The following is a 27,612-nucleotide window of genomic DNA, read 5'->3' on the forward strand; positions in this document are numbered from 1 at the left end:
TATACAGAATGCATAGTGTACTTATGTGCTTGTAAATTCCATACGTGCTAAATCACAGACTATCAAAGATGGGTTGTGTCGTTTGAGGTGCCCTTAAAAAAATGAAAACTAAATATTTTCTCTCAACTACTTGTTAACAATGCCCAGCTCAGTTCAAAGAGGCTTTATACGTTTTTATTTCGAGTGACGGTGGGAGTAGAAGGAATTTTCGCGTATGCTTGAGGTTTTTGTTAAACTGTAGGATGAAAATGGTGAATGTAAGAAAATGACTGTTTTAAATATAGTCCAAAAACCAAATTGCACCCCCAAAAAGGTGAAAAAAGAAGAGTTCATTCGAGCAGGTTTAAGATGGACACGTAAGTGCACGCAGCGCACAGGCAGCTTGACTGATAATTTCAGCCAGATGATGGTGTCAGCAAGTAGAACACACAATCCGCCTTTGGCGGAACTTGCTGTGAGCTCTCTCCTACTGCAATGTTGATACCAATGACAATAAATTATATTCAATTAAAGTCTGCAAAAAAGTAAACCATCGATTATCGAAGCACAAAGTAGCAAGTGGTCTCTGCACTATTGTGTGGCTAGATGTCTCTCTTTGCGGTTTTTGCCAATTAAAGATGGGGTTTCAGGTGTCTTTAAATGTTAGACATTACATATTTTCTGTATTAAAAGGTTATGACCGTAACTTAAAAAATGTGTTACTTGCTGACACCATCTTGTGTCTGGAATCATTGTCACAGCTACTATTGTTGCACGTGTAAGTATGTAGATGAGCTTCAATAAACTATTCCTTTTTTATTTTTTTAGGGTTTAGGTTGGCATTTTGACTATTTGAAACAGTCATTTTCTTACTCTCACCATTTTCGTCCAGGAATAAAACAAAACTGCCAGCATGCATGTCATGTCACTCTCCTCCTCCCATGCCCCTTGCCTCCTTCCCTTCAGCGTTATGTGCTTTGTGGCCGAAACACCGAAGACAAAAGTATTACAAAATCTGATAGGCGCTGTGGGAAAAAAACAAAGGCATTGTTGACACATGCTTAATAGAGAAAATATCGAATTTCAAACTTTTTAAGGACACCTAGAACTATGCACCCTACCTCTAACAAGGTTAGTGATGTATTATTGTGTGAATGAGAGTTGTTTACTTATTGTATGGTTGATTCGTGAACACTTTTTACAGTTGTTAATTAATTTCCTATGATGTGTGTTGTAAGTGTATTCATTATATGTTCAATACCAGTGTTGGGATTAAAGCGATACAAAGGAACACGTTTTATTACTTTTCTAGGTAATGAGTACTATAACAGATTATTAATAAAAAGTTGGTACTTCATAGTCATTACCTACATGCTGTCGGTGCTGCTTTATTCCGCAACTCAATAAATGCAGATCATGTATTATAATGCCCTTTAAGTGCTGAATACTACTGCATCCTTCACATTGTTTAAATTTACATACACGGTACAACTGAATACACCTATGGTGGCACTGTCAAGCAAAGAGTATGAAAGTGCTGTTATTTTCCTCAGAGAGATGTTCTCCTTAACATAGATCCAAGCCGGCAGCGCAGTGCTTAGCGCTTGTGCGGCATGGTTCTGAAGTCATAAGATCGAACCTCCTGTGTGGAATTTGCATGTTCTCCCAGTGCTTGCGTGGGTTTCCTCCAGGCACTCCGTTTTCTTCCCACATTATTAGGTTAATTGACCGTTCCAAATTGTCCCTAGGTGTGAATGAGCAAGCGAATTGTCCGTCTCTGTGTGCCCTGCGACTGGCTGGCAACCTGTTCAGGGTGCCCACTGCCCGAAGAAAGCAGGGATGGGCTCCAGCACCCCCGCAACCCTGCTGAGGATAAGCGGTGAAGATAATGGATGGATGATAGATCCAAGCCGAATTTACAATTATAAAATAAAACACACTAAACTGTGGGTCAGCTTATATGCACATAATTGGTTGAGTGTCGTCAATAACGAATGGAGATAGCGCGTGGGGAAGGGCCATGGCTAATACAGGAAATACAAACCAACAATACGGTAAAGGTGTCGTCGAATTTGGGTGTCTTAATTTGAAAAATTCACTATGCCTGGCAAAAAAACTAAACATCTTGGACAGTATCCAGAAATGGAGAAGGAGATCTTTGAGTGGAAGCCCACAGACAAAATGGGTATGGGGTATCTCAGCCTAGTGTTCATTTGCAAGCTCTCTGGAAAACAAAAACCAAGAAATATGAAGGGATCACTGCTTCCAAACAATAGTGTAAAATGTTTTCACCTTTCTTATTTTATGCGGCTATTTTAAAGCAGCTTCCGTGAGTCGGCTTCTATGCGAGTATATATGATGATTTAGAACTAGTTGCTCTGAGAGTAATGCACTCCTTTTTGTTGTCAGCAATCTGGGGTGTAACAGAATATTTATTTAAATGAAGTAACTGTCCAGTATATAATACTTATGAGGTATGGACACCATTCAAAAACCTAGCCAATCCGCAACACCCAAAGTAGTAAGTGACCACTTATAGAGCACTTTGTGCTTGATTGTGCCATATTCAAGTATTTTTTTTTTTCAACATCGTTGCTTGTCTCCCTTATTTTAAGTCTCTCTCCCAATTAACCATGAAAAGGGCTGAAAAATGAGCCACATAAAGAAGCTAAATGTTGCAGAAGTAAATTGAGTATGATGCGTAAAATTCAGCTTTAACTGGCAGTTATGGTTGAAAAAAGCCGTCCAACAATAGCACGGCTGCGACTATATATCAAACTATGAACTCAAACACCACATCCAATTTAGACAGTGCTACTTTTTTCTTTTTTCCGCTTGAACCTGACTGATGCAACCATTTTTGAAAATACACTTAACTGGCCAGATGCCAGATTCACGGTGCTCATTTTCCATGCCTCTGAGAGCTTCGAACCAAATCTCACAAAGGAGCCATTTACACACTCGGACACACATGCTGGAGTTCAGTCTAAACTTTAACCAAACTTGAACTCCCCCCAAAACCCTGCAGTGACCGCATTAAAAGCTCGTCTCAGGTTACTATTTTCCCAAAATAGGCCATAAGTGCATATTACAGCCCTCTGATGACGTGCAGTAAAGTTTAGAAAATGTACACACTCGGGTGCACACGCACAGAGAATGCAATCACTTTACCAACATTAAAGAAAATAAGAGCACGTGCTTTTTAAGACACAAAGGTAGAGAATGCTAAGGATGTCATCAAATGAAATTTCAAATGGAATCTTGTCGAAAATGATCTGAAACTGCATTATAAAACCTTTACAAATACAAGGCCGTATTTCTAACAGTATAAATGTGTAACTGATTATAAGGCGCACCCCAAAACTATATTTTATTGTCATATATTTTTCATACGTAAGGCTTACTAGACTACAAGGCACATAAAATTGGGATTACAGTAAGAGGTAATGTGTATATTTTTGTACAACCATCGGACTCTTTATACACTTATGGTATACAGACGCTGCTCTACATACGAACGAAAGATACCGGTCGTTTGTTCGTAAGTTTAATTTTTTCGTAAGTTGCTTAAGTGCTATATTTTGTATGTTTAAGGTTTGTAAAAGTATGTTTAAGACTTGTATAAGTAACCATTATGGTTTTGTACCAAAAAAGTAAACATTTAAGAAAATAATATGCTCTATAACGATAAAGTTTAACTTACTTTTGGAAGACGAGCTTCAACAGTCAGGCAACTTCCTTCTCTGTGGTAAAAAGTGGCCGAAAAAAAAGCGATCCAACCATTTTCTCAACAGCATTAAGCTTCCATATTCCACTTTAATTTCAATCAAAACGACTTCTTTACACTTTACATCAACCATATCGAATGGATGCACCAGATATTAAAAAATAAAAATGTCAAAGTACTTAGCGCGCTGGAAATACAGTATAGAATGTTAACACACTAACTAGGAAGAGGATTTCTTCTTCGAGGTGGATGCTGGGTGACCTCTCACAGCGCCACCACACGCTGGTAGCGGCAGAAAGAAGCACTACGGTATTTGTCCTGTACTCGAAAAAAGGTGCACACAATACAAAATCTAACTTACAGCAATATCCGGATATTTTTCACAACCCGAAAAAAAATGTATGTACCTTTTTACGTAAGTCGGATGGCCATAAGTAGGGGGGCATCTGTATATAATAGACTATTGTATTCATATATCTGTTGATTATTGTGGCTGATAAAAATCGCAAAAACTTTGCATGCAACACTTTGTTTTACCACTAAGACACCAGTGGTACAAATTAAGGTTTATCTCATTATCATACATTTTCTACTCACTGTCCCAATAACACTGATTTGCAAAGTGCATTCTGATAGATTGAACAGACTCTCCATTCCTCACTTGTACTAAAAAAATGTTGCTATTTCATACGTAAACATGAGCAAAAAAGATTATATAGTACACATTTTGTTGAAAGACTTCCTGGCACTGTGAGTAAAAATAGTGTGAATGAGAAAAATGAATGCCTTTCTGTATGTCATCTGTAGCACTGGTGGTCTAGTGGTAAAGTGTTGTCACGCTAACTGCCATGACTCGGGTTCAAATCAATCCTTTTGCAATCATGGTTTATCAATTGATAAACTATTGCAAAAATACAGTAGTATACCATAAAAATGAGAGTAGTAATGCACACTTAAAAGAATTGCATGCAATTCTAATATTATCCTCATTACTCTGTGGTAAATGGTGCACTTTCAAATTTCCGACAGATTTTTTTTTGTTTTTCTTGGGTGAAAATTACGGTAATGACGGCAATGACTACATAATCAAACCTTTTGACACTCCTATTTGGCTAATGTAAAAAGAACCTCAAAGATCATATATTTTAAAAATATACTTTTCACAATTCAACAGATGTGTATAGTGTTTTATATTTTCTATATTTATTTATTTTGATTATAATTATTATCTGCACCCGCTTATCCTCAGTAGGGTCGCGGGGGTGCTGGAGCCTATCCCAGCTGTCTTTGGGCAGCTGGCAAGGGACACCCTAAACAGGTTGCCAGCCAGTCACAGGGCACACACACAGACAACTCAATGGCAATTCACACCTAGGGACAATTTGAACTGGCTAATTAAACTGACATGCATGTCTTTGGAGTGTGGGAGGAAACCGGAGTGCCCGAAGGAAAACCACAAAAGCACGGGGAGAACATGCAAACTCCGCAAATGAAGCGTGGTAGGTGGATTTGATCTCATGTCCTCAGAACTGTGCTGCGGATGCACTAATCACTGCACTGCCATGCTGCCCATTTTAATTACATTAATCTGTTTAAAGACAACAAAAAACAAACTATAAAATTCTGTGATGGAACGAGAAAGAGCAGAAATACGATCAGTTGCATTTTTTTTTAAGTAAAAACGTTAAATTAAAAAGCACTAGGATTCATTCATTAAGACTAGTACAACTTGGTTAAATAATCAAACTAAAACAGGCTTTTCCAGATTCACAACTACGATGAAGTAATTGGAGTAGCATAAAACACACTTGCCTGTCACTTTTTTTAATACTGCGTTGTGAGTATGGATGTGTTGATGCAATGTCTGGCTGACATTTAAAGTGTCATAAAACCACCACTTATACGCTATTTGTAGCGTTTTAGAGTGTAAATACACACAATTAAATACTTTATTTTTTATGTTCAAACATAAATTTTAGAAAATGGGAGTGGTTGCTGACAAACTTCGAGGGATGCCTTGTCAGAAAATCCGAAGGCTGCAGTGGTTACTCCTCGGATTCACAAGAAAAAAACAAACTGAGGAAGATAATCTTGTTGAAAGCTCATTTCAATGGTTCCTAATGGGTGATGTGAACCTCTGTAAAGCACTTTAATCACTTAACCCATTTAGTGCCAAAACGTAGACGTTTTTGTGTTTTTTTTTTTCTTAATTCTAAAAAAAGTACTCTTAAAGCTTTGGTACTGATGATCGATAAGTATCAAGCCTCTGACAATTATTTAATTATGATAAATCACATTTAGCACCTGTTCAAAATACTCCGTCCTTATCTTTATCATTTGGAGCAGGGGTGGCGAACAAGTTGAGCCGAAATTTTTAACTGTGCGAGTCAAAGAGCCACACCACGCACTGACCGGCATTAGACGTAACCTACGCAGATGATTGGCAGTCAGTTATGTGGCCGGAAGAGCATAAAAACAACCAATCTGCCAAATTTCAAAATATTATTTATCATTTGTGATTAACTCTGAAGGATTCAATTGTGTTTTAAGAGGGGAACAAAAACTAAACATGAAACGAGGCAAAGAGCCACATTATATAGGAAATATGATGAGGCAAAGAGCCGCATTCTTATTGGCCAAGAGCCGCATTCGGCTCTAGAGCCGCGTGTTTGCCACCCCTGATCTGGAGGGACGAAAGCATCACCAACTTAGGGTGCCGAGGTGCCCAACTTGTTTGGGCATTTGGGTTGGCCATGGTCCAAAAATGTGTGTGTGTGTGTGTGTGTGTGTGTGTGTGTGCGTGTGTTTTTTTTTGCTATTTTTTTCCCTTTTTCTTTTCTTTGTTATTGTATGCATTTGTCTTGCTGTCAGTCACCCCTCTTGAGGTGTAGGTAGGTAGGTATAAATAGGTAGATATAGATGGATAGATTAGATTACCACTAGAAGCAGGAATGGCTTTAATCAAGTATTTGTCCACATAACGCGCCCCCACCCCACTACCTTGTGTTGCTTTGCTTCTTCTATCCAGCAATTTAGAGTGAAATCAAGTGATAACGTCACTGGAAACATCGGGTGCTGAAAAGTTCTTCCAATGCTCATTCTTTGTTACTGCATAGGTTCGATGTTCTTGCAGTAAAATGTTATTTTGCTAGCAAAGTGTCCTTGTGTTTTTGGAAACCATTGTTTTCAGATAGGGGCAGCACATCAGCGCAGTGGTTAGCGCGTGTGTGGCGCAGTTCTAAGGTCATGAGTTTGAACCTTCCTGTGTAAAGTTTGCATGTTCTCCCCGTGCTTGTGTGGGTTTCCTCCGGGCACTCCAGTTTCCTCCCACATTCCAAAAACAGGCATGTCAGGTTAATTGTCTTTGTGAGCCTTGCGACTGGCTAGCAACCAGTTCAGGGTGTCCCCTGCCCACTGCCCGAAGATAGCCGGGATGGGCTCCAGCACCCCCATGGCCGTACTGAGGATAAGCGGTGCAGATCATGCAGGTATGGATGAATTTGAATATTTGTTACTCAGCCATCTTCTGTCTTAAAGTCATGATCGGAGCTTAAGCATCAAGGACGTGCCTTTTTTAGACGCGCTCAAATAAATTCTTCTTTTTTCGTCTTTTTGTTGGTTTGGGTTGGCATTTGGACTATTTGAAATGGGCCTTATCTGTATTCTTAACATGGCGCGTCCTGAAACAGCGTTAAAAAAAGCAAGATGAAAGCAGATAGGTTCGGTGCAAAAAATTTAAAGGGTCTTTAAACTCATTTGGACATTGTCGGCACGTATTTCGTAGAGAATATATTCCACTTCCAACTTTTGAAAGACACCTCAGACGCCACACTGCACCTTTAAAAATAATGAATTTCACAAGTATTATATAGATTTTATTCTTCTTTAAATAAGTGAGGAGTTTAAACGCAAAATAATGCACGCTGTCTCTTTAAAGGGGATATTATTACTTGAAGTTGTCTTCCCTGGTCATTTTTTTTTTTAATAAATGCAAATACAGGTACTGCCCATCTTAAAGCTGCACAATCTTTTCAGTCATTAAGTTTTGGGATATTTTTCTTGATTCAGTTCGCCGCTTGTAATTAGGGTGTGATGGTGGGTACTGAACTCGGAACAGTTGAGAAACACTGTGTTAAGCCATTGTTTCTGAGGAAAAGCATGTCTGGGGTGCTGAATTGAAGACCAAAATAGGCAAAATGAGTTCTCAATTTCCATGAATTTAGTTCATGTTTACAGGAAAGACATGAAGCACTTGCAGGGCGAGGACAGAAAAACAATCGCTTCTTCCTCTGACTGTAGACAGATTAGGCCAGGGAGACTTTCAAGACATTTCCTTCTAAAACAGCCATGAGATAGATGGCAGCAGAAGAGAAGGTATCCCGGGAAGATGGAAGAGAAAAACCTTCTTTAAACATCCTCTCGCTTATTTTCTCCTCCACTGTTATCTTTTCCCTCCTCTCTTCACTGGGCCTCCTCGTCATCCACCTCAGTGTTATGAGTAGGAGTCTGGAAGGAAGTACGTGGGATTTTCCCACAGCTTGGCAGGCAGGACCTGATCTTACCCCCAGCCCCCTCGACTTTTTTCTGTCTCCTCCTCTGCCTCATGTCAGAGGGGAGTCTTGAGGAAAAACACTCATATTCTGCTGCAGAGTATTCTGGGATATTTCTCGGAACTCAACACCGCTGGTTTCTGAAGTTGAATGTTTACCATATTGTTGTCACCATGACAAAGAGTGACGCAACCCAGTGCTATCTTTCTTTGAAGCTGGTTCTCATCTAAATGTTACCTATAGTCCTATTTGGAGGGGACAATAAGTGACATACAAAGTGTGACCAAAAAGAGGCAAGAGTGGCTAATTGAGATATTTTTAATTGTCTTTGTTTTTATTTAGTTTGATACTGAGCTCCTAAGATGGTTGAGCACATGATTTGACCCCCATAAACGAAGTTTTATTATTACATTGCTGTTTCCTAAACGAGTACCCAGACCTGAAAGACATTAGATCAGGAGTTGGGTGGCTCTTTTCATGAGAACATCTGGCTTGGAGATAAAATTCAGTATTTTAATGTCTTGAGGTCGGGAGTGCAAATCCGCGTTCCTATCACTAGCGACAGGGGCGCTATAGCACTTTTCTACTTTTAAGACTTGTAAGAAGAAATGTCGTTAGGATTTTTTTCACGTCTTTAGCTAATGAGGTTCATACGAACGCGCATTCTAGTGTGACATCCCCCCTCTATCATTTCCTGGATATTATTTCAAGCATGTTGTTTGCTCAAAATATAAAAAAAATGACTAATGATCAACAACACGCTTGAGGACCGCACTAAACCAGCAATACTGATATTTAACATTCTAATTTACCAAATCACCAATATCAGTATTACATTTAAATACATTTAAAAATCAAATCTTTGATTTGGTCTGTTAACTCGCTCATGATACCTTAACATAGTACAGCATCGGAACAATACTAGATATTTTTACTCTTATTAGGTGACAGACAGATTTTTTTTTGGATTAACTTCATGTCTTGTTTATCATGTTTTTTGGGTGTGACTCGTTTCCCTTGTCATTGCCTTTTATAACTAGTGTGATTATGATTTAATACTTTACATGGGCCCACATTCAGCATAGATATATCTTCTGGGTTTTGTTCCAAAAATGCACTATAGTGATGGGTTTAAAATGTACAAAAATAAATTCTGGGGGGAGCATGTCACAGGACCCTTTTAAACTGTCGACCCGCCAGGGTCTCCAAAAAAATGTATGGGAATCACAGCATTACCAGATCCAAAACAAGTACTTAGACCTGGAATCCATTAGATCTACAAAGTGACATTTTTAAGAGCATTCTTTGATACACTATAAGGTGTAACAAATTTGAAGGCGCATCTAAAGATGTGATCTCAATGGAGAATACAATGATTATGACGACGGGACAACTTAGAATGTTTGTGGACAGAGTTTGAGATCGTTTTACCTCTGCTGCCTGGGTTTCCTGATGTAACAATGTCAATCCCGTAAGGTCCTCTAAGAAAGAGTGTGAGGAGTTAAAGACCTGGGACAGGAAGTGGAAGCCTTCCCTTTCATAGTGGTCCAGAACCTGGAGAAAACAGAAAAGCACAAGGTGTATTTCAGTTTTGAACCATACAGGTAATTACCGTATTTTCCGCACTATAAGGCGCACCTAAAGTCTGGCATAGGCTAAAGCGGCAAAACAAAGCCTGCAATTGGCCGAAAAAGATGTGTCAATCATCAGTTGAATCGATCACTATTGGCTAAAGTTATTCGGAGGTAAAGGGGGCAGATCCTTTTTATCATTTACAGGCTGGCATAGGCTAAAGCGGCAAAACAAAGCCTGCAATTGGCCGAAAAAGATGTGTCAATCATCAGTTGAATCGATCACTATTGGCTAAAGTTATTCGGAGGTAAAGGGGGCGGATCCTTTTTATCATTTACAGGCTGGCATAGGCTAAAGCGGCAAAACAAAGCCTGCAATTGGCCGAAAAAGATGAATGTGAATCACACGTTGGGTTGACGGCATAGAGAAAGCATTTTTTACTATTCTGTATTTGTAAATATTTTATTCTCCTGGAGAAAGACAGAGGGAAAGTAGCTCAGGAGGTAAAGCGCTCGTCTTGGGATCAAGGAATCCCATTTTGAATCCCGACTCGTCCGTGTTACATGTTGTTACATGGCAGCGCCCTGTTCGGCTGCGGCTGCATCGGCTTGCAACGGTTTTTTTACACGTCAGCCATAAGATCCAGTCTTCGACTCAGTTTTGATGGCGCACAAAGTCGGCTCGAACTGCAGATTAAGATACGATCGCAGTTTTTTTTGCTGGATATGCGATCATCCAGACATCAAGCGCTCGGTGTTTATTAGCCACGGACTGCTATGTCAACAAGACCCAGCGGCCTACAAAGCAGCGAAGCAGAGTGGCAAGACAGCGGCGTGACCGCCGAACGAGGACATCAAGCGCTCGGTGCTACGACCACTCGACATCAAGCGCTCGGTGCTACGACCACTCGGGAGTGTTTACTAGCCACGGACTGCTATGTCAACAAGACCCAGCGGCCTACAAAGCAGCGAAGCAGGGTGGCAAGACAGCGGCGTGACCGCCGAACGAGGACATCAAGCGCTCGGTGCTACGACCACTCGACATCAAGCGCTCGGTGCTACGACCACTCGGGAGTGTTTATTAGCCACGGACTGCTATGTCAACAAGACCCAGCGGCCTACAAAGCAGCGAAGCAGAGTGGCAAGACAGCGGCGTGACGAGGAAGCGGGCCGGGCCAACAGCTAGGCTAAAGGCTAACCCCTCTAACATCCATTTTGCTCTCCAACGTTCGCTCTCTGGACAATAAACTGGACCATTTAACAACTGGAAGTGGCATCGAACCGCGAGATGACGAACTGCTGCGCTAAAATTCTGACGAAGACATGGTTAATCTTATCTATTCCGGCTGACGTTCAAAGAACCTGTGCGGGTCAGATGTATCGACATTTCGTTCTGTATACACGTGTACACGAATGACAATAAAGTAAATCTGAATCTGAATCTGAAATGTCCTTGGGTAAGACACTGAACCCCTAATACCCCCAATAAGCAGGTTAGCGCCTTACATGGCTGCAAGGCCGCTATTGGGAAATGTGGAGCACATTGTAAAGCGTTTTGGGAAGTCATTGACTTGAAAAGCGCTATATAATTGCAGATCATTTCATAAAATATTATTATTATTATTATTATAAAATGCAGATCATTTACTACACTCACGGATATAAGAGGAACATGGTTGCACATTATTATTGAACACAACGACTTCGGTGAGCTACTACGGCTATATATTTTTTCCAGTATCTTGTTTCAGAGTGATATTGATGTTTCTGTGATGGGTCTTTTTTTAAATTAAACTCAATTCCAAGTGTTTATTGTCATATGCACAGTAAAGTTGCGAGCGAAAAAGAAAATAAAAGCTAAGGAATGGTTGGCATTTCTTGAATCCCAAGACTTTAACCTTCCGAATGATATTTGGAACGATGCATTTGAGTGACATCGTGCGGACACTGCATCCACACGTGTTCTCGACACGTATTTGCTTCTTTGCAAGTCTTCGGAATGTTAAGGGGGTAATAAGTTTGACTGAACTATCTGACTGTTTTGTTGACGTTCCCATTGTAGCGCCTTATAATCCGGTGCATCTTATGTATGTCAAATATAGGACCAAAAACTATTTTTTCGGGGTGCGCCCTATAACCCGGTGCGCCTTATAGTGCGGAAAATACCGTACTTCTGTGAGCAAGGTTGCTATTCACTGTATTTGTATTTCCAGATAAAGGAATATTTAGTTGAATATTTTCCATTATATTCTAATATAAACAGTGTACTAATTTTGAATGTTTGTATAAACCAAAAAGACAATGAATGTACCCATTTGCTTCCTCTTAGTTTGAAGGGAGTATAATAGTTCACCCTTCAAATTGACCAAAATACTACTACTACACAGAAGATGAGCAAATAAATTACAAGAGCCAGTAAGATTTGTTTTATATCTGTAATTTACTAAGTGCACCAAGATCCATGTTATTTTTGTTTTGTGTTTATTCCCAGAAACAAATTTTTTTATGACGTCAATTTGGAATAGAAAAAAAAAAAATTAATAGCGAAGAAAAACTTACAAAACTTCAAATCATTCATTTCGATCAGGGGTCTCAAACTAGCCCTTTGCATCCCTTGTTTGAGGCCCCTTCTTGATAAAGTTTTTTTTTTAATGAATGGCATTTCATCCCACAAGGAGGGACTGTATAATACACCCTGTCCCTTTGAATGCATCCCTGGCTGATTCACAATTTATTACTTATTGATTTGATTCATTTTCATATAAACTCTTAAGGTTTTTTTACTTTAGTGTAAAGAATAATAAACAAAAAGAAACTTTTTTGTGGAAAACCTGATTTGCCCTAAACTCGCCCACAGGTAAACAGAGCTTGAGAGTGATTTAGTTATTTGTATATAAAAAAAGACACATAAATATGTTAGCACAGGTGCGAGGCTGATAATGGATCTCATTAATACTCAACCACCATATCATGTATCCACTAACCTTACGGCAAATATTTCCATGCTGTTTTTTGTTTTCATTTAGCAAATTCAAATTACACAGCGTGTCAGTGAAAGTGTAGCCACATGATGAAAACTGACAAACTTAACAAGGAAATTAACCCACAGTTTATCTTATTTTGCGGTATGAGCCAGAGTAGATCATAGTTAGAGGGGTCTGGCATTATTTTAGACTAACCTACATCAGTCGTGTTTTACCCTGCGTGGCATAGTTTTATTGGCATGTGCTCCCACACAGAGTAGGGGAAGACACCCACACACACACACACAAAGTGAAAAAGCCCCAACTCCACAGGAACTGCTTCAGCCCAGACAGGGCCTGAATTGTTTTGTTTCCATAGTGACCTGGCAGCACACAGTCGGACGCACATGCACAAAGTGAATGGCTTGCTGATTGGGCACACAAATGTAGAGGCCAAGTGAGGTGGAGAACAACCAGGAATGAGCCCAAAATGTAAAAGTGCAGATTGAGATGTGAAATTGGCTGCATAGAAGATAAAAAAAAATGTATTTGGAGGCAAAGTGGTAGAGTGGGGACAGAATGGGATGGGTTGTTTAAAATCAAGCAAAATGTGTTGTTTTGCCCTTTCAGGTCCTTGTTTCTTCTTGACTACAGTGACTTGTACCGTTCATAGAAATAAAGGTAAAGAAACTTTAGTTCACCTTCCTCTGCTTTGTTGCTTGGTCTTCACATGAAAGTGATAGATCTGTGGCTCTATGACCTTTTGATGGACACAAAGACCGTATTGAGATTGGAGGATAAAAGGGACATTTTGGCAAGCCCTTCACTTCCTTCCACTGTCCTTTTTTTAAACCCAATCCACGTTTTCACTCTGCTGTACAGTTCTTCTCAGGTTGTGAAAGTACCAGTACACAAATACGTACTGTAGTTTTGGCATGATTCAGAGGTCCTAATCCAATCGAAAAGCATTATCTTTCAAAGAAAACCAATTTGATTTAGGTTTGAAAAAATGCCATTTGTAGTCCAATATAACTTAATTTCGAAATTAAAAAAACGAGGCAATTATTGACGTTTGTTGGGTGTTGTCGTGACTTAAAAAGTGTTTTTCAAACATAAAACATATTTCAAAAATACAAAACAGAAAAACAATAAAATCAATAAATGTGGTTTCTTAAAATATTTGGAAAAAACACAAGAAAACTGCATAGTGAACATTGTGTAGAACAAGAGTGGACAGGGCACTCGAAGAAAAACATGGAAAAAAATCCACAAAAAAAGAATGTCAGGATACATGGGCAAAAGCTTCTACAAGGTAATGCTTAAAGACTAGTTGTAAATTGTAAGTCCATCCAAAAAGTGTCATATAATTTGGCAGCAACACAATTAAAAATAAGTCAAATAAGATACAAATACCCATTATTCTATGGAAACTCTGATATCACTGATATCAAATTAATAGCGTTCACCTAAACAAAAAGTTGTAGTTTCAAATACTGGGTGCAAGCATAGGTAAGACTTCTATATTAAGGCTTTTAAAGGGACGGTAGAACTTTAAATAGCAATTTCTGTCAGACTCTTAAGTTACTAAAATAGAGCAAAAAACAGTTTCAGATTTCAAACATGGAAGTATAAATTACGAGTTAAAGTGGCGTTTGGGGATTTAATTTAGGGTTTACAAACAAAGTGAGGGTTTCCAATCAGAATTTCCGGCTCGGGGTCGGTTTAGAATTTAGGATTGTAAGCCAGAATTCCGATCTCATATTACGGTTTCATCGGGGGCGTAAAAATTCTATGTATCGTATTTTCCGGACTATAAGGCACACCTAAAAACCCCAAATTGGCCAGAAATTTGTCAGTCCACCTTATAAACTGGTGTTCTTTATGTACCAGAAAATACTGGTGGATGAAATTAAAAATCCTTAAAGTATTTTTAAAGTTTTTTTTCTCCTGTGTGTTATACATTATAGTAACGTATTTGTGCAATGATTGATCATATATTAGCCACCAGACCCCTAGTGATATAAATAATACAGAAAAAGGCACTAGCTTGTATCTCATTATCAGACTATTTTATTTACGGTACTAGAGACGAATGTTAGAAAACGGAGAAAACAAAGTTGTCCGGAAAGATTAAAGTAAACCAAAAGTCGATTCGTCATACGATACTCCAAAATGTAGTTCCTTCCTTTCTCCCTTCTCCAACATTCGTCTCTGCACTGTGATTAAAAATAGTGTGATAAAGAGTAAAATTATATGCCTTTTTTATGTCATCTCTATCATTGGTGCGTAGTGTTTAGTGTTCAGCACTCTCACCGCAATGACCCGGGTTCGTTTCCTGTTGCATACAATCTGTGGTTATTTTGGTCAGCGACATTTTTTGAATAAACAATCTTTGCCCTTATATATACACACTAAGTGTTTAAAATATGTAACGTTATACATAAATACATATGGTAACTTTTACTGTAGTTTTAATTCAATGCGCCTTATAATCCAGTGTGCCTTATATATGAAAAACATATGACAAAAGACTGTGCATTGGTGGTGCGCGTTTTAGTGCAGAAAATACATTTACATTTATTTATTTCATGGCCTCTCATGTACATGTCGTCTTTAGCATGAATGACAAACAGAATTATTTTCAGAGAGCAACTACTCCAATTGATTTCCCAGCTTGTATCTTGGCATTCTGTTTTACTCCGGGAACAACATTTCAACACACGTAAATAAGGAATTATGGGAATCCCCCTTGAGATCCACACAAAACAGCAGAAAACAAACATATTTAATACAACATAAATATTAAGGAATCTGGTTCCACAAAAAATGAATCGATTCATTCATAAAAGGTTCTCGTATATGGAAGCATTTTGTTGTAATTATGTATTTCCAAATGTATTCACTTTATTTCCGGCTAAAGGTAAAGGCGTAATGGATTAAGGCACACTTTTGAAAATACAGTTTTAGTTGTCTTGTTGATATTGTTATACAGTGTTGGGATTTTCTTTTCATTACTGCTTTTTTGTTTGACTCTCTGGTCTTTTGCTCTGAAATGGTTGTTGATATTGAAGTATTTATTTTTTTATACTAATAAAAAGGTTTTTAAATCGTATTTTGTTTACATTATCTCCAGGTTGACTTCCTTTTCAAAATATACTACAAGGGAAGATATTATAGTTGTCATGGTAACCGTTGTATTTCTATTTTTGTTACATTACAGCTTTTTTTTTAGTTTGACTCTTACTTTTGCACTAAAACAGTTGTACACTCAAATCATATCTATTTGTATATCCCTTAATCACAAAAAATCTCAAAGGGCTGCAGTGATAAAAAATAATTACATTTACATTTTTTTAATGTTTAAGGAGGGGTGTATCGTTTAGGGTGTCTTCAAAAAGTTTAAAGTTCTCTATTAAGTATGTGTTAACAACACCCAACTGAGTTCAAAGAGCCTTTATGCTTTGTCGTCAATGGCGCTTATCTGATTTTATAATTATTTAAAAAATAAGGTTTGAGGAAAGGGAGCTACGGGAGTGAGGGAGAGAGAAACCATTCTCGTAGTTTTTTATTTCAGTGGTGAAAGTAAGAAAAGGCCTGTTTTGAGAAGAGTCCAAATGCCAACCCAAACCCCTCTAAGATGAAAAAGAAAAGTTTTTCAAGACACATTTAGGATTTTTTTTCATTCATAAACAATCAACATGCAATCATTTGTTACTTTCTGCTGCCATCTCCTGGATTAAAGTCATGTTTTCAGCCTCAAGTCTTCGAATTCCGCACCCCAACTTTCAAGTTTGCATTGTAGTTATTCAATGAAAAATAAACAATTATGGGCTTTATTAAATCGTAAATAAAAACTTATATAAGTGGTTAGTGGTTTAATTATTTAACGATTTCCAGGTAAAAAGATCTGTATCGATCAATACTACCTTTGGAACGGATTGATACAAAAAATCCCAGTATCACCCACTCCTACCCACCAGACAGACACATATTTTTCTGAAAGGGTGGAGGTGGAATGAGGGAGTGAGGAGGGGTTTGTGCCACTTACAACAGCCGAGCAGGCGGTGCACTTGTCGAAAGCCAGGCTGGCCGGCAGGACGTTGTCGAACCTGGAGAGGAAGCCACGGATCTGAAGAGAAAGTCATCGAAACGTAAACTACATGCTGACATTTGTAAACATCTCAACACACATTGCATTTATACCCATGCACCTCATGTTAAAATATCACTGATATATTTAGCTGAGCCATAAATCTCAGCACTTGAAAGCCTCTGTCCTGCTTAAACTTAACGTTTGTCCCTTAATTAAAATACAATCTCAGGGCGCCATTTGGTGGCAGGAAAGTGTATAGCACTCTTTTTGCCTTCCACGAGGGATCTTGGTTCGTGTAGTAAATGGCGATTCATGGTCCACAGATTTGCTATAGCCACATGAGCAGGGAGTCAACCAAGACGTATTGAGATTATTCAGATGCTTGTTTGAATTTTAGCAAAAACGTCACGGAGAATAAAGTCTATTACAGGATTAAAACTGTAACAATAAAGGTAAAATATTCATACAAATTATTATTTTACACCTTATATATATATATATATATATATATATATATATATAAAACCAGTTATGGTGCTTACTTCTACATCTTTATTATGAGAATAAAATATGAATGAAGTATAAAATTAAGGGATTTTTCTTAAAATAAAGTCTATATGGACCTGACTGAGGATGTCATTAAGTACAGTCACGTTTTAGGGGCCCATTTCATATCTGGTAAGTAATCATAGCGATTGTTTGCATTTACTTTAATGCCAAATGTTTGATAAATGTAGGGGAAATACTGTGTTTGCTACCAATGGACACTATAGTTTGCTACTACTTGATCTCGCTATTATACGTTTTATACGATTAATACAATTAATGAAAGTATTAATCAATTAAACAAAAAAACAAGTCAAAGTACAAAAACAAAAGCAATGTTAACGTGACATCCGAAAAGTGTACAGCCAGCAGCTCTCTAAATTGCTTTCTTACACTGAAAGGAGAAGCCCTCCAATTATTTTTTCTGTTGTATGACAATAAAACCATCCATTTAACTGCAGTTATGCTTTGTGTGTTATTATTTGTAGATCTGCATTTGTTGCTTTGTGACAGTCATGAACTCTTAGTAGGTAATGACGTCATCTTAGGATAGGTTAAACCCCCTTTGAAGGCTTTTATTAAGATGCAACGCTACTTTGTGGATTTTCACTTTTTGCGGGTGGTTCTGGTCCCCATGAACCGCGTAAACCGAGGGATATCTGTAATTTTTCTAACCTCCTATTCCAGTACTACGTCGCACCGCACCATGCACGGGAGACCTATGCCCCTCTTGTTGTGAAATTTGCTACCTACACTTCATCAAATTAGCTTATTTTTCAACCTATCATTATTTTAAATTTCTTCCGCATTTTAATAATTATTAACTCACATAGTTTCATAATATTATTTGAGATTCTGTACGTTTCATGACAATAAGAATTTGAAAAAAATTGGTTTGTGAGTATTGGATATAAGGCTCGTTCAAAACCTTCTGTAATCTATAAAACATCTAGTTCTTGTTTGAAAATACAATGATGCCGTTAATGATTATTTCTTCTTGGTGATATAATTATTATTATTACTACTCTTGGTATTGTTATGATGGTAAGATGAATAAAATTATATATTGTTTACCATTAATATTCAAGCGTGTGGATAAAAGAGTACTTGGTTGGTTTGGACACATGAAGAGGATGGAAGAGGAGCGCATGTTGAAGAGGATCCACAGAGCAGAAGTAAATGGAAGGAGACCAAGAAGAAGGCCGTGATTGACGTGGATGGATTGTGTTATGAGTGCATTGCAGGAAAGAGGTCTAAATATAGTGGAAAGCTAGAGCTCTTGTTGGCAATAGGAATGAGTGGAAAGGTGTTGTAAAAGGATAGTGGGATGTTTAGACGCGTTTAAGGGATGGGCAGGGCACCTTTGTGATGCAGCAGGGGTAAACCAGTGAAAGCTGTCGGGCCCTGCTGTTGAACAGAAGACTGTGTTGTGTCACCCTGACCCGAGTGACGAAAGCATGACCAACTTGGGTGCCGAGGTCCTTAACTTGTTCGGTTGTTTAGGCATTTGGGTAGATAGATAGAAACTTTAGGCCATGGTCGAAAAATGTGTGTATGTGTTTTTTGCTACTTTTTCCCTTTTTTATTTTTTTTTGTTTTTTTATGCGTTTGTCTTGCTGTTGGTCACCCCCCTCGAGAGATATGACTAGGGTAAATAGATAGACCATGAATATTTTTTCGCTTTATTTCATTGATTTTTATTGATCCATTTTAACAATATTCTATTAATAATAATAATAATAATAATAATAATTTCCTTGTATTGTCATTCTGTGTAACAATGTACACAGAACGAAATGTCGATTGCATCTGACCCGATGCAGCCGCAGCCAAGAGAGGGCGCCGCCGACCACTTTTTAAGTCTTAGGAATGACTCGGCCGGGGCGCGAACCCGAACCTCCCAGTCTCAAAGCGGGCGCCTTACCATCTAGGCTACTGAGCTGGTGTTGAAGAGAAAGGTGGAAATGTACACATTTTATGCATTAAATATACAATTCAGTGACTACATATCAATAGTATTGGTATTCTTATTATTATAACTGGTGGTATTATTCTAAGGTGACAAATATTCCACTACAAATATTTGGTTTCTTTATTCTCCTGATTTATTTTTGACAATGCATTCATGGACCAAATGTGTTCAAGAAAAAGGTGAAAATGTACACATTGTATGCATTAAATATAAAGTAGTTGACGACACATCCAACTGTGAGGTGCAGGAAATTAAAAAAACTACAATAAATAAGTGCAATTGGGTTGGCGTGCCTTCTGTGTATATAATATACTGTTTAAATGCTTTATGTTGTGAATGAAGGACCTTGTGAAAAATCATTTGGCGATCCTTAAAGCAATAAACAATTTCCTTTTTCTTTTTTTTATTCCATGATAAATTATTTCCATTTAAATAAACATTTTGTTTCGTCACTCATGCACATTTTTATCGGAATCACCCCTATTATTATGAAATCATGTTTGCACCCCAGTTGGCAAAGATATAAAATATAAAGACTATGGAATATTAAGTAAAGTAAAACAGCATCATGTAAAATGATTTATCAGTACAAGAGTAATATAAAATAAAATACACTTTTGCAGTATGAAAATAAAAGAAAATACTTCTGCAACAACTGTTAAAAATCAACAACTGTTTGGAAAAGTCAAGAATATTTTTAAAACAAAACTGTGCAAAAAAAAAAAAAAAAAAAAAAATCTGCACAAAGCTGTTTTTCGCCATCTATAATTCCAATTTGTCAATTTTGTCAGTAAGGGACCTGACGTTTGAAAGGAATAATCTCGCAATGCTGGCTTGTGCGGTTGTTTACGTAGCCTAGCTTCCTAGCCGACTCGGAAACCTCTCTTCTGATAAAAATCGGCTGCGCTCGTCAAAGCGAGCCATAGTCTAATGTTGATTAGTTTGCCGCGACAATATGATGTGTTGGAGTTGCAGTACGCTATCGGAAGACAGACAAAACCAAACAAAACCCTAACCGTATTGCTTAATTTCCAGCTGCTTAAACTACTTCCATTTTGTTCCGTCGAGCCCACGCTGGATTCGTTCATCTACTGCACTTCGCCAACTGACCTGACATGGCAGAATTACGCGTGGCCATAAATCGGGGAAAAAAAATATTTTATTTGGTTCGGGTAATATGCGGACACGCTTGGTTTTAGCTGAAGCTTTCTGGAAAGATCCTCTCTGACCAATCAATGGCCGGCAGTGACCAGCATCACGTTTTAGTCCCGGAACTTGTTTTGGAACCTTGACGGAGGTGGTACCAAGTACCATGGTTCTTTTTCATAATGAAAAACCAAAACGGGCGAGGCGAGCTGGAACCATGTAGTGGAAAAGTGCCAATTTTTAGCACTGATTATTATTGTTGTTGTTGAGTTAGAACAATTACATGAAGTCCTCATCTTGCTGCTTGCACATATTTTGCGCATTTTTGAGACGTTGAGTTCTACGATCAATTTATGTCTATCGGCTAGTACAACCTGACAGGAATCCCGCCGTTCTGCCAATGTGCGCCGTTTGGCTTCGTCAAACTTGTTTACAAACACAGAAAGGAGTCTATATTATGAGAACAACCATAGAATTTGTGTAAATAAACTAATACAATTTGAAGTTGTCTGGCGATTTGCTTAATCTGTGAGTCAGAGAAGAATTTAAGTTGGAACCAGAGTGATTAATGTTGGAAATTGGAGATGTTTAGAGTAAGTTGTTACAGTACTTAAATTTTCATGAAGGTGAACAATTATTTGGGGTGAAAAAATAGAATATGACAAAAAATATATTTGAATTGAAAATTTAAAGTTGTAACATTTATAGGGATGAAACTAGATTATGCAACATAACAATAGCCATTCAGGAATTTTACCTTTAACAATGATTTACCATGTGCATATTTTGTTAAGGCAGCACGGTGGCGCAGTGGTTAGCGCTTGTGCGGCACAGTTCATGTCATGGGAACCTGTCGTGGGTTCAAATCCAGCTCCAGTGCGGAGTTTGTATGTTCTCCCCGTGCTTGCATGGGTTTCCTCCGGGCACTCCGGTTTCCTCCCACGTTCCAAAAACATGCATTTCAGGTGAATTGGTCCAAATTGTCCCTAGGTGTGAATGAGCAAATGAGTTGTCTGTCCCTGTGTGCCCTGCGATTGGCTGGCAACCAGGTCAGGGTGTCCCCTGCCCACTGCCCGGAGATGGCTGGGATGGGCTCCAGCCCCCCCGCGACCCTAATGAGGATAAGCGGTACGGCTGATGAGATGAGATATTTTGTTGAATTAAGGAGTGATTTAACGATAAATGGGCTTATAGTTCAAATCTTTTAAAAAATAGAAACATTGCCTGCGAAAATACTAAGAATCCTAATAATAAAATGCATAGTTCTATTTCTACAGAAAATGTATAATACTGATCAGCCATATTAATATCTGTAGTTGTACCATAAATTAGCAAAAGCAATACATGCACTATCATCCCAATGCCACAAGCAGTCACTGCAACCCTAAAAAACAGTGCCACTCTTAGTGGCACACAACATTAAGGCAACATTTATGAAGGGTGAAAAAAAAACCTTGATCATTCATCACATCACCAGCAATCTTTATCATCATCGCCTTTAACTACGCACACACAGCAGCAATTTCCAAGTGTTTGTTGATCAACATGATGCTGAACATCATGAGCAATTTGTCAGTGCCATGAATACAAAGTGACAAAGACGATGATGACAGTGCAACTGTCAAGTGAGATATCTAACACCTAAAATTGTTGCAAAAGATCACAGCTTGGATTTGTGCATAAAGAAGTAACCAACTTAGGTTGTAGGTGAAAATTAATGAAAAAAATAATATGAATAAAGCTGTGTGCATCTATCGAACGTTTTGTGTGTATCCTCTGTCATTATTTGGTTAGTTTACATGAAGTTAACCCCGCAGAGCTCAGTAGCCTAGATGGTAAGGCGCCCGCTTTGAGACTGGGAGGTTCGGGTTCGCGCCCCGGCCGAGTCATTCCTAAGACTTAAAAAGTGGTCGGCGGCGCCCTCTCTTGGCTGCGGCTGCATCGGGTCAGATGCAATCGACATTTCGTTCTGTGTACATAGTTACACAGAATGACAATACAAGGAAATTATTATTATTATTATTATTATTGTGGGCATAAATATGATGCATCACAAGCTCTTAAAACATTATAAACGACTTACATACATGCACACAAACGAAACCCACAGTGAGCGCAGCTATAGCTACCCCTGTGAGAGGGTGTTAACAATGCAAAAAGAGATTTATTTTGAATAATGTACATTTGCATGGTCAAATTTTACTTATTAACACCGTTTTTTTTTTTCAAACCCAGTATAGTTCATGTCTCAAGTGCAGTTCTGTTGTATTTACGCTCAACACCTTTCCATTAATTGTTTAGAACTGTTAGGATGCAAATATTTTGTAAAAATGTTTTCTTTATTAGATTTTATGATTTTGAAGAGTCAGTTCTCTTTTTAATTTTTTGGAATGAAATAAAAAAGTAAATCAAAACACCTTTTGCTTTAATTTATATATAGGACAGTGTAAAAATGTCTGTTTATATTTAGAGAAAAACAAAATCTGGTTTCATAGTTAGTATATTTTTGTATCTAAAATGTAAAACGTGTTGCATGTATGTTTTATTTTTATTGTATTAGTGATTTATTGTATTCAAAAAGAATGTTGGTAAACTTCCTTTTTGAAATTACTAACCAATAATTAGTTCATTCTAAAAATAATCACCATAACTGTAGATTTATCTGTAAAAGGGCAACTAGTTTATAACAGTGGCTAATTTTTACCATCAGCTAGTGATAAAAAATACATGTATATACATGGTATATACCATAGTATTAATTTAAATTATAATTATTCTTGAAATACTTTCACTTGTTGGAAGTACAACTGGCTTTATTTATTTTTTTCTACTCACATTGCCACAACACTGAGTTGCATAGTGCATCCTGATTGGTCTCTCTACTTCACCTGTCCGTCAATAACCTCTTGGTTTAATATGTATTCATACGTAAAATAGCTAATATGGTATTTTTGTTTTCTACATACTCTAACATTTGTTGATGAAGAAGGGGAGACACAGTTTAACCTATGAGAATGTACTATGCAAATCTGCGTCTCTGGCACTGCAAGTAAAATTGGGTTATAATGAGATAAGGTCCAATGCCTGGTCGTATACCAGTTGTACCATTGTCGTCACTTCAATGGTTTGTTTCCCGTTGCATACAATGATTTGCAAAGTAGTTCAGCGATGTTTATCCATTTAATCAAAAATTGTGCTGCCGTAAAACCTTGTATGGTGACGCATAGCTTTAACTACTGTATGGATTTCTAATCTTATCCCTTGGGCATACAAAGCACACCGGATTATAATGTACACTTTCAAATTTCTGGCTAAATTGAGGATTTTTAGGTGTGCATTTTAGCTCAGAAAAAACAACAATCAGTGAGTTTGATTTGAAGTACAGTATATTGGTGAAATTGCATGTTGATTTTGAATGCCAGTACCTGATGCGGAACAAGGCCAAGCGATGTAGGAGGTTCATTCATTCGGTCATCGCTGCTGCTGGCAACAGCGTAGCCTCTGTAAGGGGAGGGGATGGGAGGTCATACAGGGTGACAATTTTAAATATGCAGGAATGATAAGCGATTAGGATCAAATAAAACATTGCCTACGTCAGGAAAAGTGCATCTGAAGAACAAAAGGTGACAAGCCCTTGCTGAGCTACCGCATAATAAAAAGTAAAACCCACACATTTAGTAATTCGGATTTTGAAGCTGTGATGAGTAACCATAGTGACAAGATGGGGGGAAAATAGCAGCCAAGCAGAGTAAGGCAAAAAAAAAAAAAAATGGCGAAAAAACAAAATGAGTAGTTGAGTCTTTACAACAGACACACATTTTAATTGCAAAAATATTTTGTCCCAGCAGGTTAGGTAGCCCCATAGTTGGTCAAAAAGACTCTTTGAGGACAATTTTCAAATCTAAGATCATCTATCACTAAAGATGACCAAATAAGAGGCCAACTGGGCCACCAAATATACCTCAACATTTTGCACTACAGTAAGACCTCGGTTATCACGGTTAATGGGGACCAAAACTACCCGCGATAAGTGAAAATCCGCGAAGTAGCGGCGCACCTTCCAAAAATAAATAAATTAAATATATATATATATATATATATATATATATATATTTAATTTATTTATTTTTAGACCCGGTCACTGGGGAGCAAAACCACCAGCTAAAAGTGAAAATCTGCGAAGTAGCGACGCCCCCTCAAAAAAAAAAAAAAAAAAAAATCTCATCATCTGCACCGCTCATCCTTATTAGGGTCGCGGGGGGGCTGGAGCCCATCCCAGCCATCTCCGGGCAGTGGGCAGGGGACACCCTGAACTGGTTACAAGCCAATCGCAGATGCAAATCACATTAGTTCTCGCAGCTAGCTGCCTTCTTCATCGATGCACGAGCCGACAGATCTACCGCTAAGAGTCGTACAGCTGGGCAATTTTACGTCCGCCCGGGACGATCGGAGGCAAATTCACGACAGGGTTTTTACCGCGGGTGCCGTTCGGTTTCTCCCGCGAGCAAGCCCCTAACCCGCAGCGCGGGTACTTTCGGGCACGATACGCACGACACCGACACAGTTACAGGGGTCCCGCGCACATCCGCCGCCTTTCGCCCGCCGCACGCGGACGGCCGCCTGTCGTCGCGCCGCTCTACTGGGGTCGTCGGACGAGCGGGCTCCCCCCAGTTACGGCGGTACCCCAATCACGCCCGCCGCTTTTTCTCGCGTTGCGCCGTGTGACGCCGCGTCCGCCGAACTCGCTCCGTCGCGCGGCCCGGGAGTGATTTTGCTGAGATAAATGCTCACCCTTCACTGTGCTGCAAAACGGATACCATCATCTCTACAGCCAGAGCGCCAGCAATCATGGCCAGTCCTGGCCGGCTCACAGTGCACTGCTGGTCAAGAGTCCGATCCCGGGTTGACTGGAATAATATATAAACACATATAAACAATTAAATAAAAACAAAAAATATTGCGAAATGTTAAATGCTGATAGTATTTAATAGAATTTTAAAGATGTTCTAGGTTTATGTTATGGTTTTCCCTTATGTTATGGTTTACAAATATTCTTGCAAATGCCTAAAAGAAATCAAAGCATGACAATCCAAAATAAATAAAAGTGAACTATGTGTAAAGCGAGGACACATGCATCCATACGATTAGGATTACTTATAATGAATTTCCACAATTATAATTGTCACTGTGTCCGGGATTTTATTGAAACAACAGAATTGGGGGAAAAAAACAAAAAACAACACGTTATAAAAACATGAATGTGGAGAACAATCTCTTTCTGCCCTTTTTAAAATCGAAATAATAATTTGAGATGAATCAGCTGTAAAACAAAGAATTGCATCCGACATTGATCATGAATCACATCACGGAGCAGTGTTGCTGAATGTCTTTTAAACCAAATGACTAAGAATGCTGAAATGACTCATGTGTATACACAGTGTGGGAGGAGAAAACAAAAAAAGAGAGCAGAAGCAAAGAGCAGACCAGAAAGGCAAGTGGAGAAACTCAATTTAATATTCACAACTGTAACTGTACACCTGACCTTTTTTAGGTCTGACTCAAAAAATTCAAAGTGGAAAATTCTATTAATATTCTGACTTTTACCATTAGTGTTTCAATTATCACTGTTGAAAATTGCGACTCCTCATTTATGCACAGCACTGTACTATACAACATTGATTGGATATAAGCGAGTGTTACTTATTTAGTGGTTTGTGATATTTTACCTTGACAACCTAATTCTTACTAGCATAGCTATTTCACTAGCAGATTTGTGGAGATGACACAAATTTATTTTTCCTTTTTTTTTTTAACCAGATTATTTTGTACCCTTAGGAGATTGTGTTTATGGTTGTATTATTTTTATCATTTCTCTTAGGTAAAATACCATAGAATGTAGACTTACCAGTGGTACAAGATGCATCAAACCAAAAAAACAAATGGGAAATGTGTAATAGTATTCGTAACAGGAAGCAAACCTGTTATTTTTGGTTTTTGTACGCCTTGCTAATGAATGATAAGTTTATGTTGTTATTCAGGTTGGGAAATTATGTACATGCAAGAAGCAATAGATTAGGAAAAGCCTTCAATGAGTGAGGATAAACCTACATTTTTACATATTAAATAAATACATGACACCGTGTGAAGTGAGATCTTACATCTCCTGGTGCCACAACGTCGTTGCAAAAGTAGCACCCAAGCTTGTGTCCAGGAATGTTGGAAAACAGAGAAGATGGCGGGACGGAGGACGTCATGCCAGCTGGGGTGGAAGATGAGGAGGACGCAGAGGAAAAGGAAGGGGAAATGTCAGCGTCCCCGCTGCCATTTTGGTGAGCTTTTTTCAGTCCATGGCGCATCACCACGAATGTGTCAAAACCCAGAGCAGCATTGACCACCAACTTACAAAAGGGACATGTAGAAATTTGAGAAAGATATTACAATTTGTATATAACGTATTCTCCTGACTATAAGGCGTACCCGAAAACACCCTAATTGGCCCAAATTTGGAACATGCGCCTGAGGGTCGAGCTTATATGACCAGTATATTTTTTTCATGTATTATTTTATCTTACCCTACAAAAATGTTCCATTTCCACCAAAAACTACACAGCAGAATTTTCAGTCATGTAAGTTGATATTTACAGGTAGCTCAATCACAATATAAATTTGGATTAGCGCCTATTAAGCTGGTTACACACACAAAATAATGATGGCTTAGGTACATAATAAAAACAATGAGAAAAACACAGTCCTTTATTAGAGTCGGCTGTCAGGAAAAGTTTTCCGGTGTTTTTCAGCAATTTGCAGCAGATGCTGCAGATCATTTTCATCTTTTGTGATTTGACCACAGTATTCCTGAATCAGCGCCACACCAAGTTCTGCAAGATCATTTATCACACCGATTGCCTGAACAGTTTCCAAAGCTTGTTTGAAGTCATCCCGATATTCCCATTCCTGTGGTTCAACATCAAGATAGCCAACAGGAAGGTCCATGATTTTGAAGTGCAAGATCCAGAGGACACAATGTCTTCCACACATTTGCTCATAACAGTCTAAATCTACAGA

At 38.4% G+C, this 27,612-nt stretch overlaps 1 protein-coding gene across 4 annotated transcripts in view; it reads right to left on the reverse strand.

Moving 5' to 3' along the window:
* Positions 1 to 27,612, reverse strand: part of atg7 (ATG7 autophagy related 7 homolog (S. cerevisiae)) — a 106,612-nt gene that overhangs the window by 34,729 nt on the left and 44,271 nt on the right. For 3 of the 4 annotated variants that reach the window (XM_088338098.1, XM_088338096.1, XM_088338097.1), the window contains exons 14-18: positions 26,706 to 26,945; positions 25,339 to 25,454; positions 23,973 to 24,048; positions 16,839 to 16,919; positions 9,688 to 9,810 (exon numbers count right to left, since the gene is read on the reverse strand). In XM_088338098.1, coding sequence (XP_088194224.1) covers positions 9,688 to 9,810; positions 16,839 to 16,919; positions 23,973 to 24,048; positions 25,339 to 25,454; positions 26,706 to 26,945 — 636 coding nt within the window. The remainder of the gene's footprint in view (positions 1 to 9,687; positions 9,811 to 16,838; positions 16,920 to 23,972; positions 24,049 to 25,338; positions 25,455 to 26,705; positions 26,946 to 27,612) is intronic. The other variant, XM_088338099.1, reaches the window with a different exon arrangement.

This window comes from Urocampus carinirostris, chromosome 6 (assembly GCF_059441175.1).
Source record: "Urocampus carinirostris isolate Australia breed hairy pipefish chromosome 6, RoL_Ucar_1.0, whole genome shotgun sequence".
NCBI classification, from domain to species: Eukaryota; Metazoa; Chordata; class Actinopteri; order Syngnathiformes; family Syngnathidae; genus Urocampus; species Urocampus carinirostris.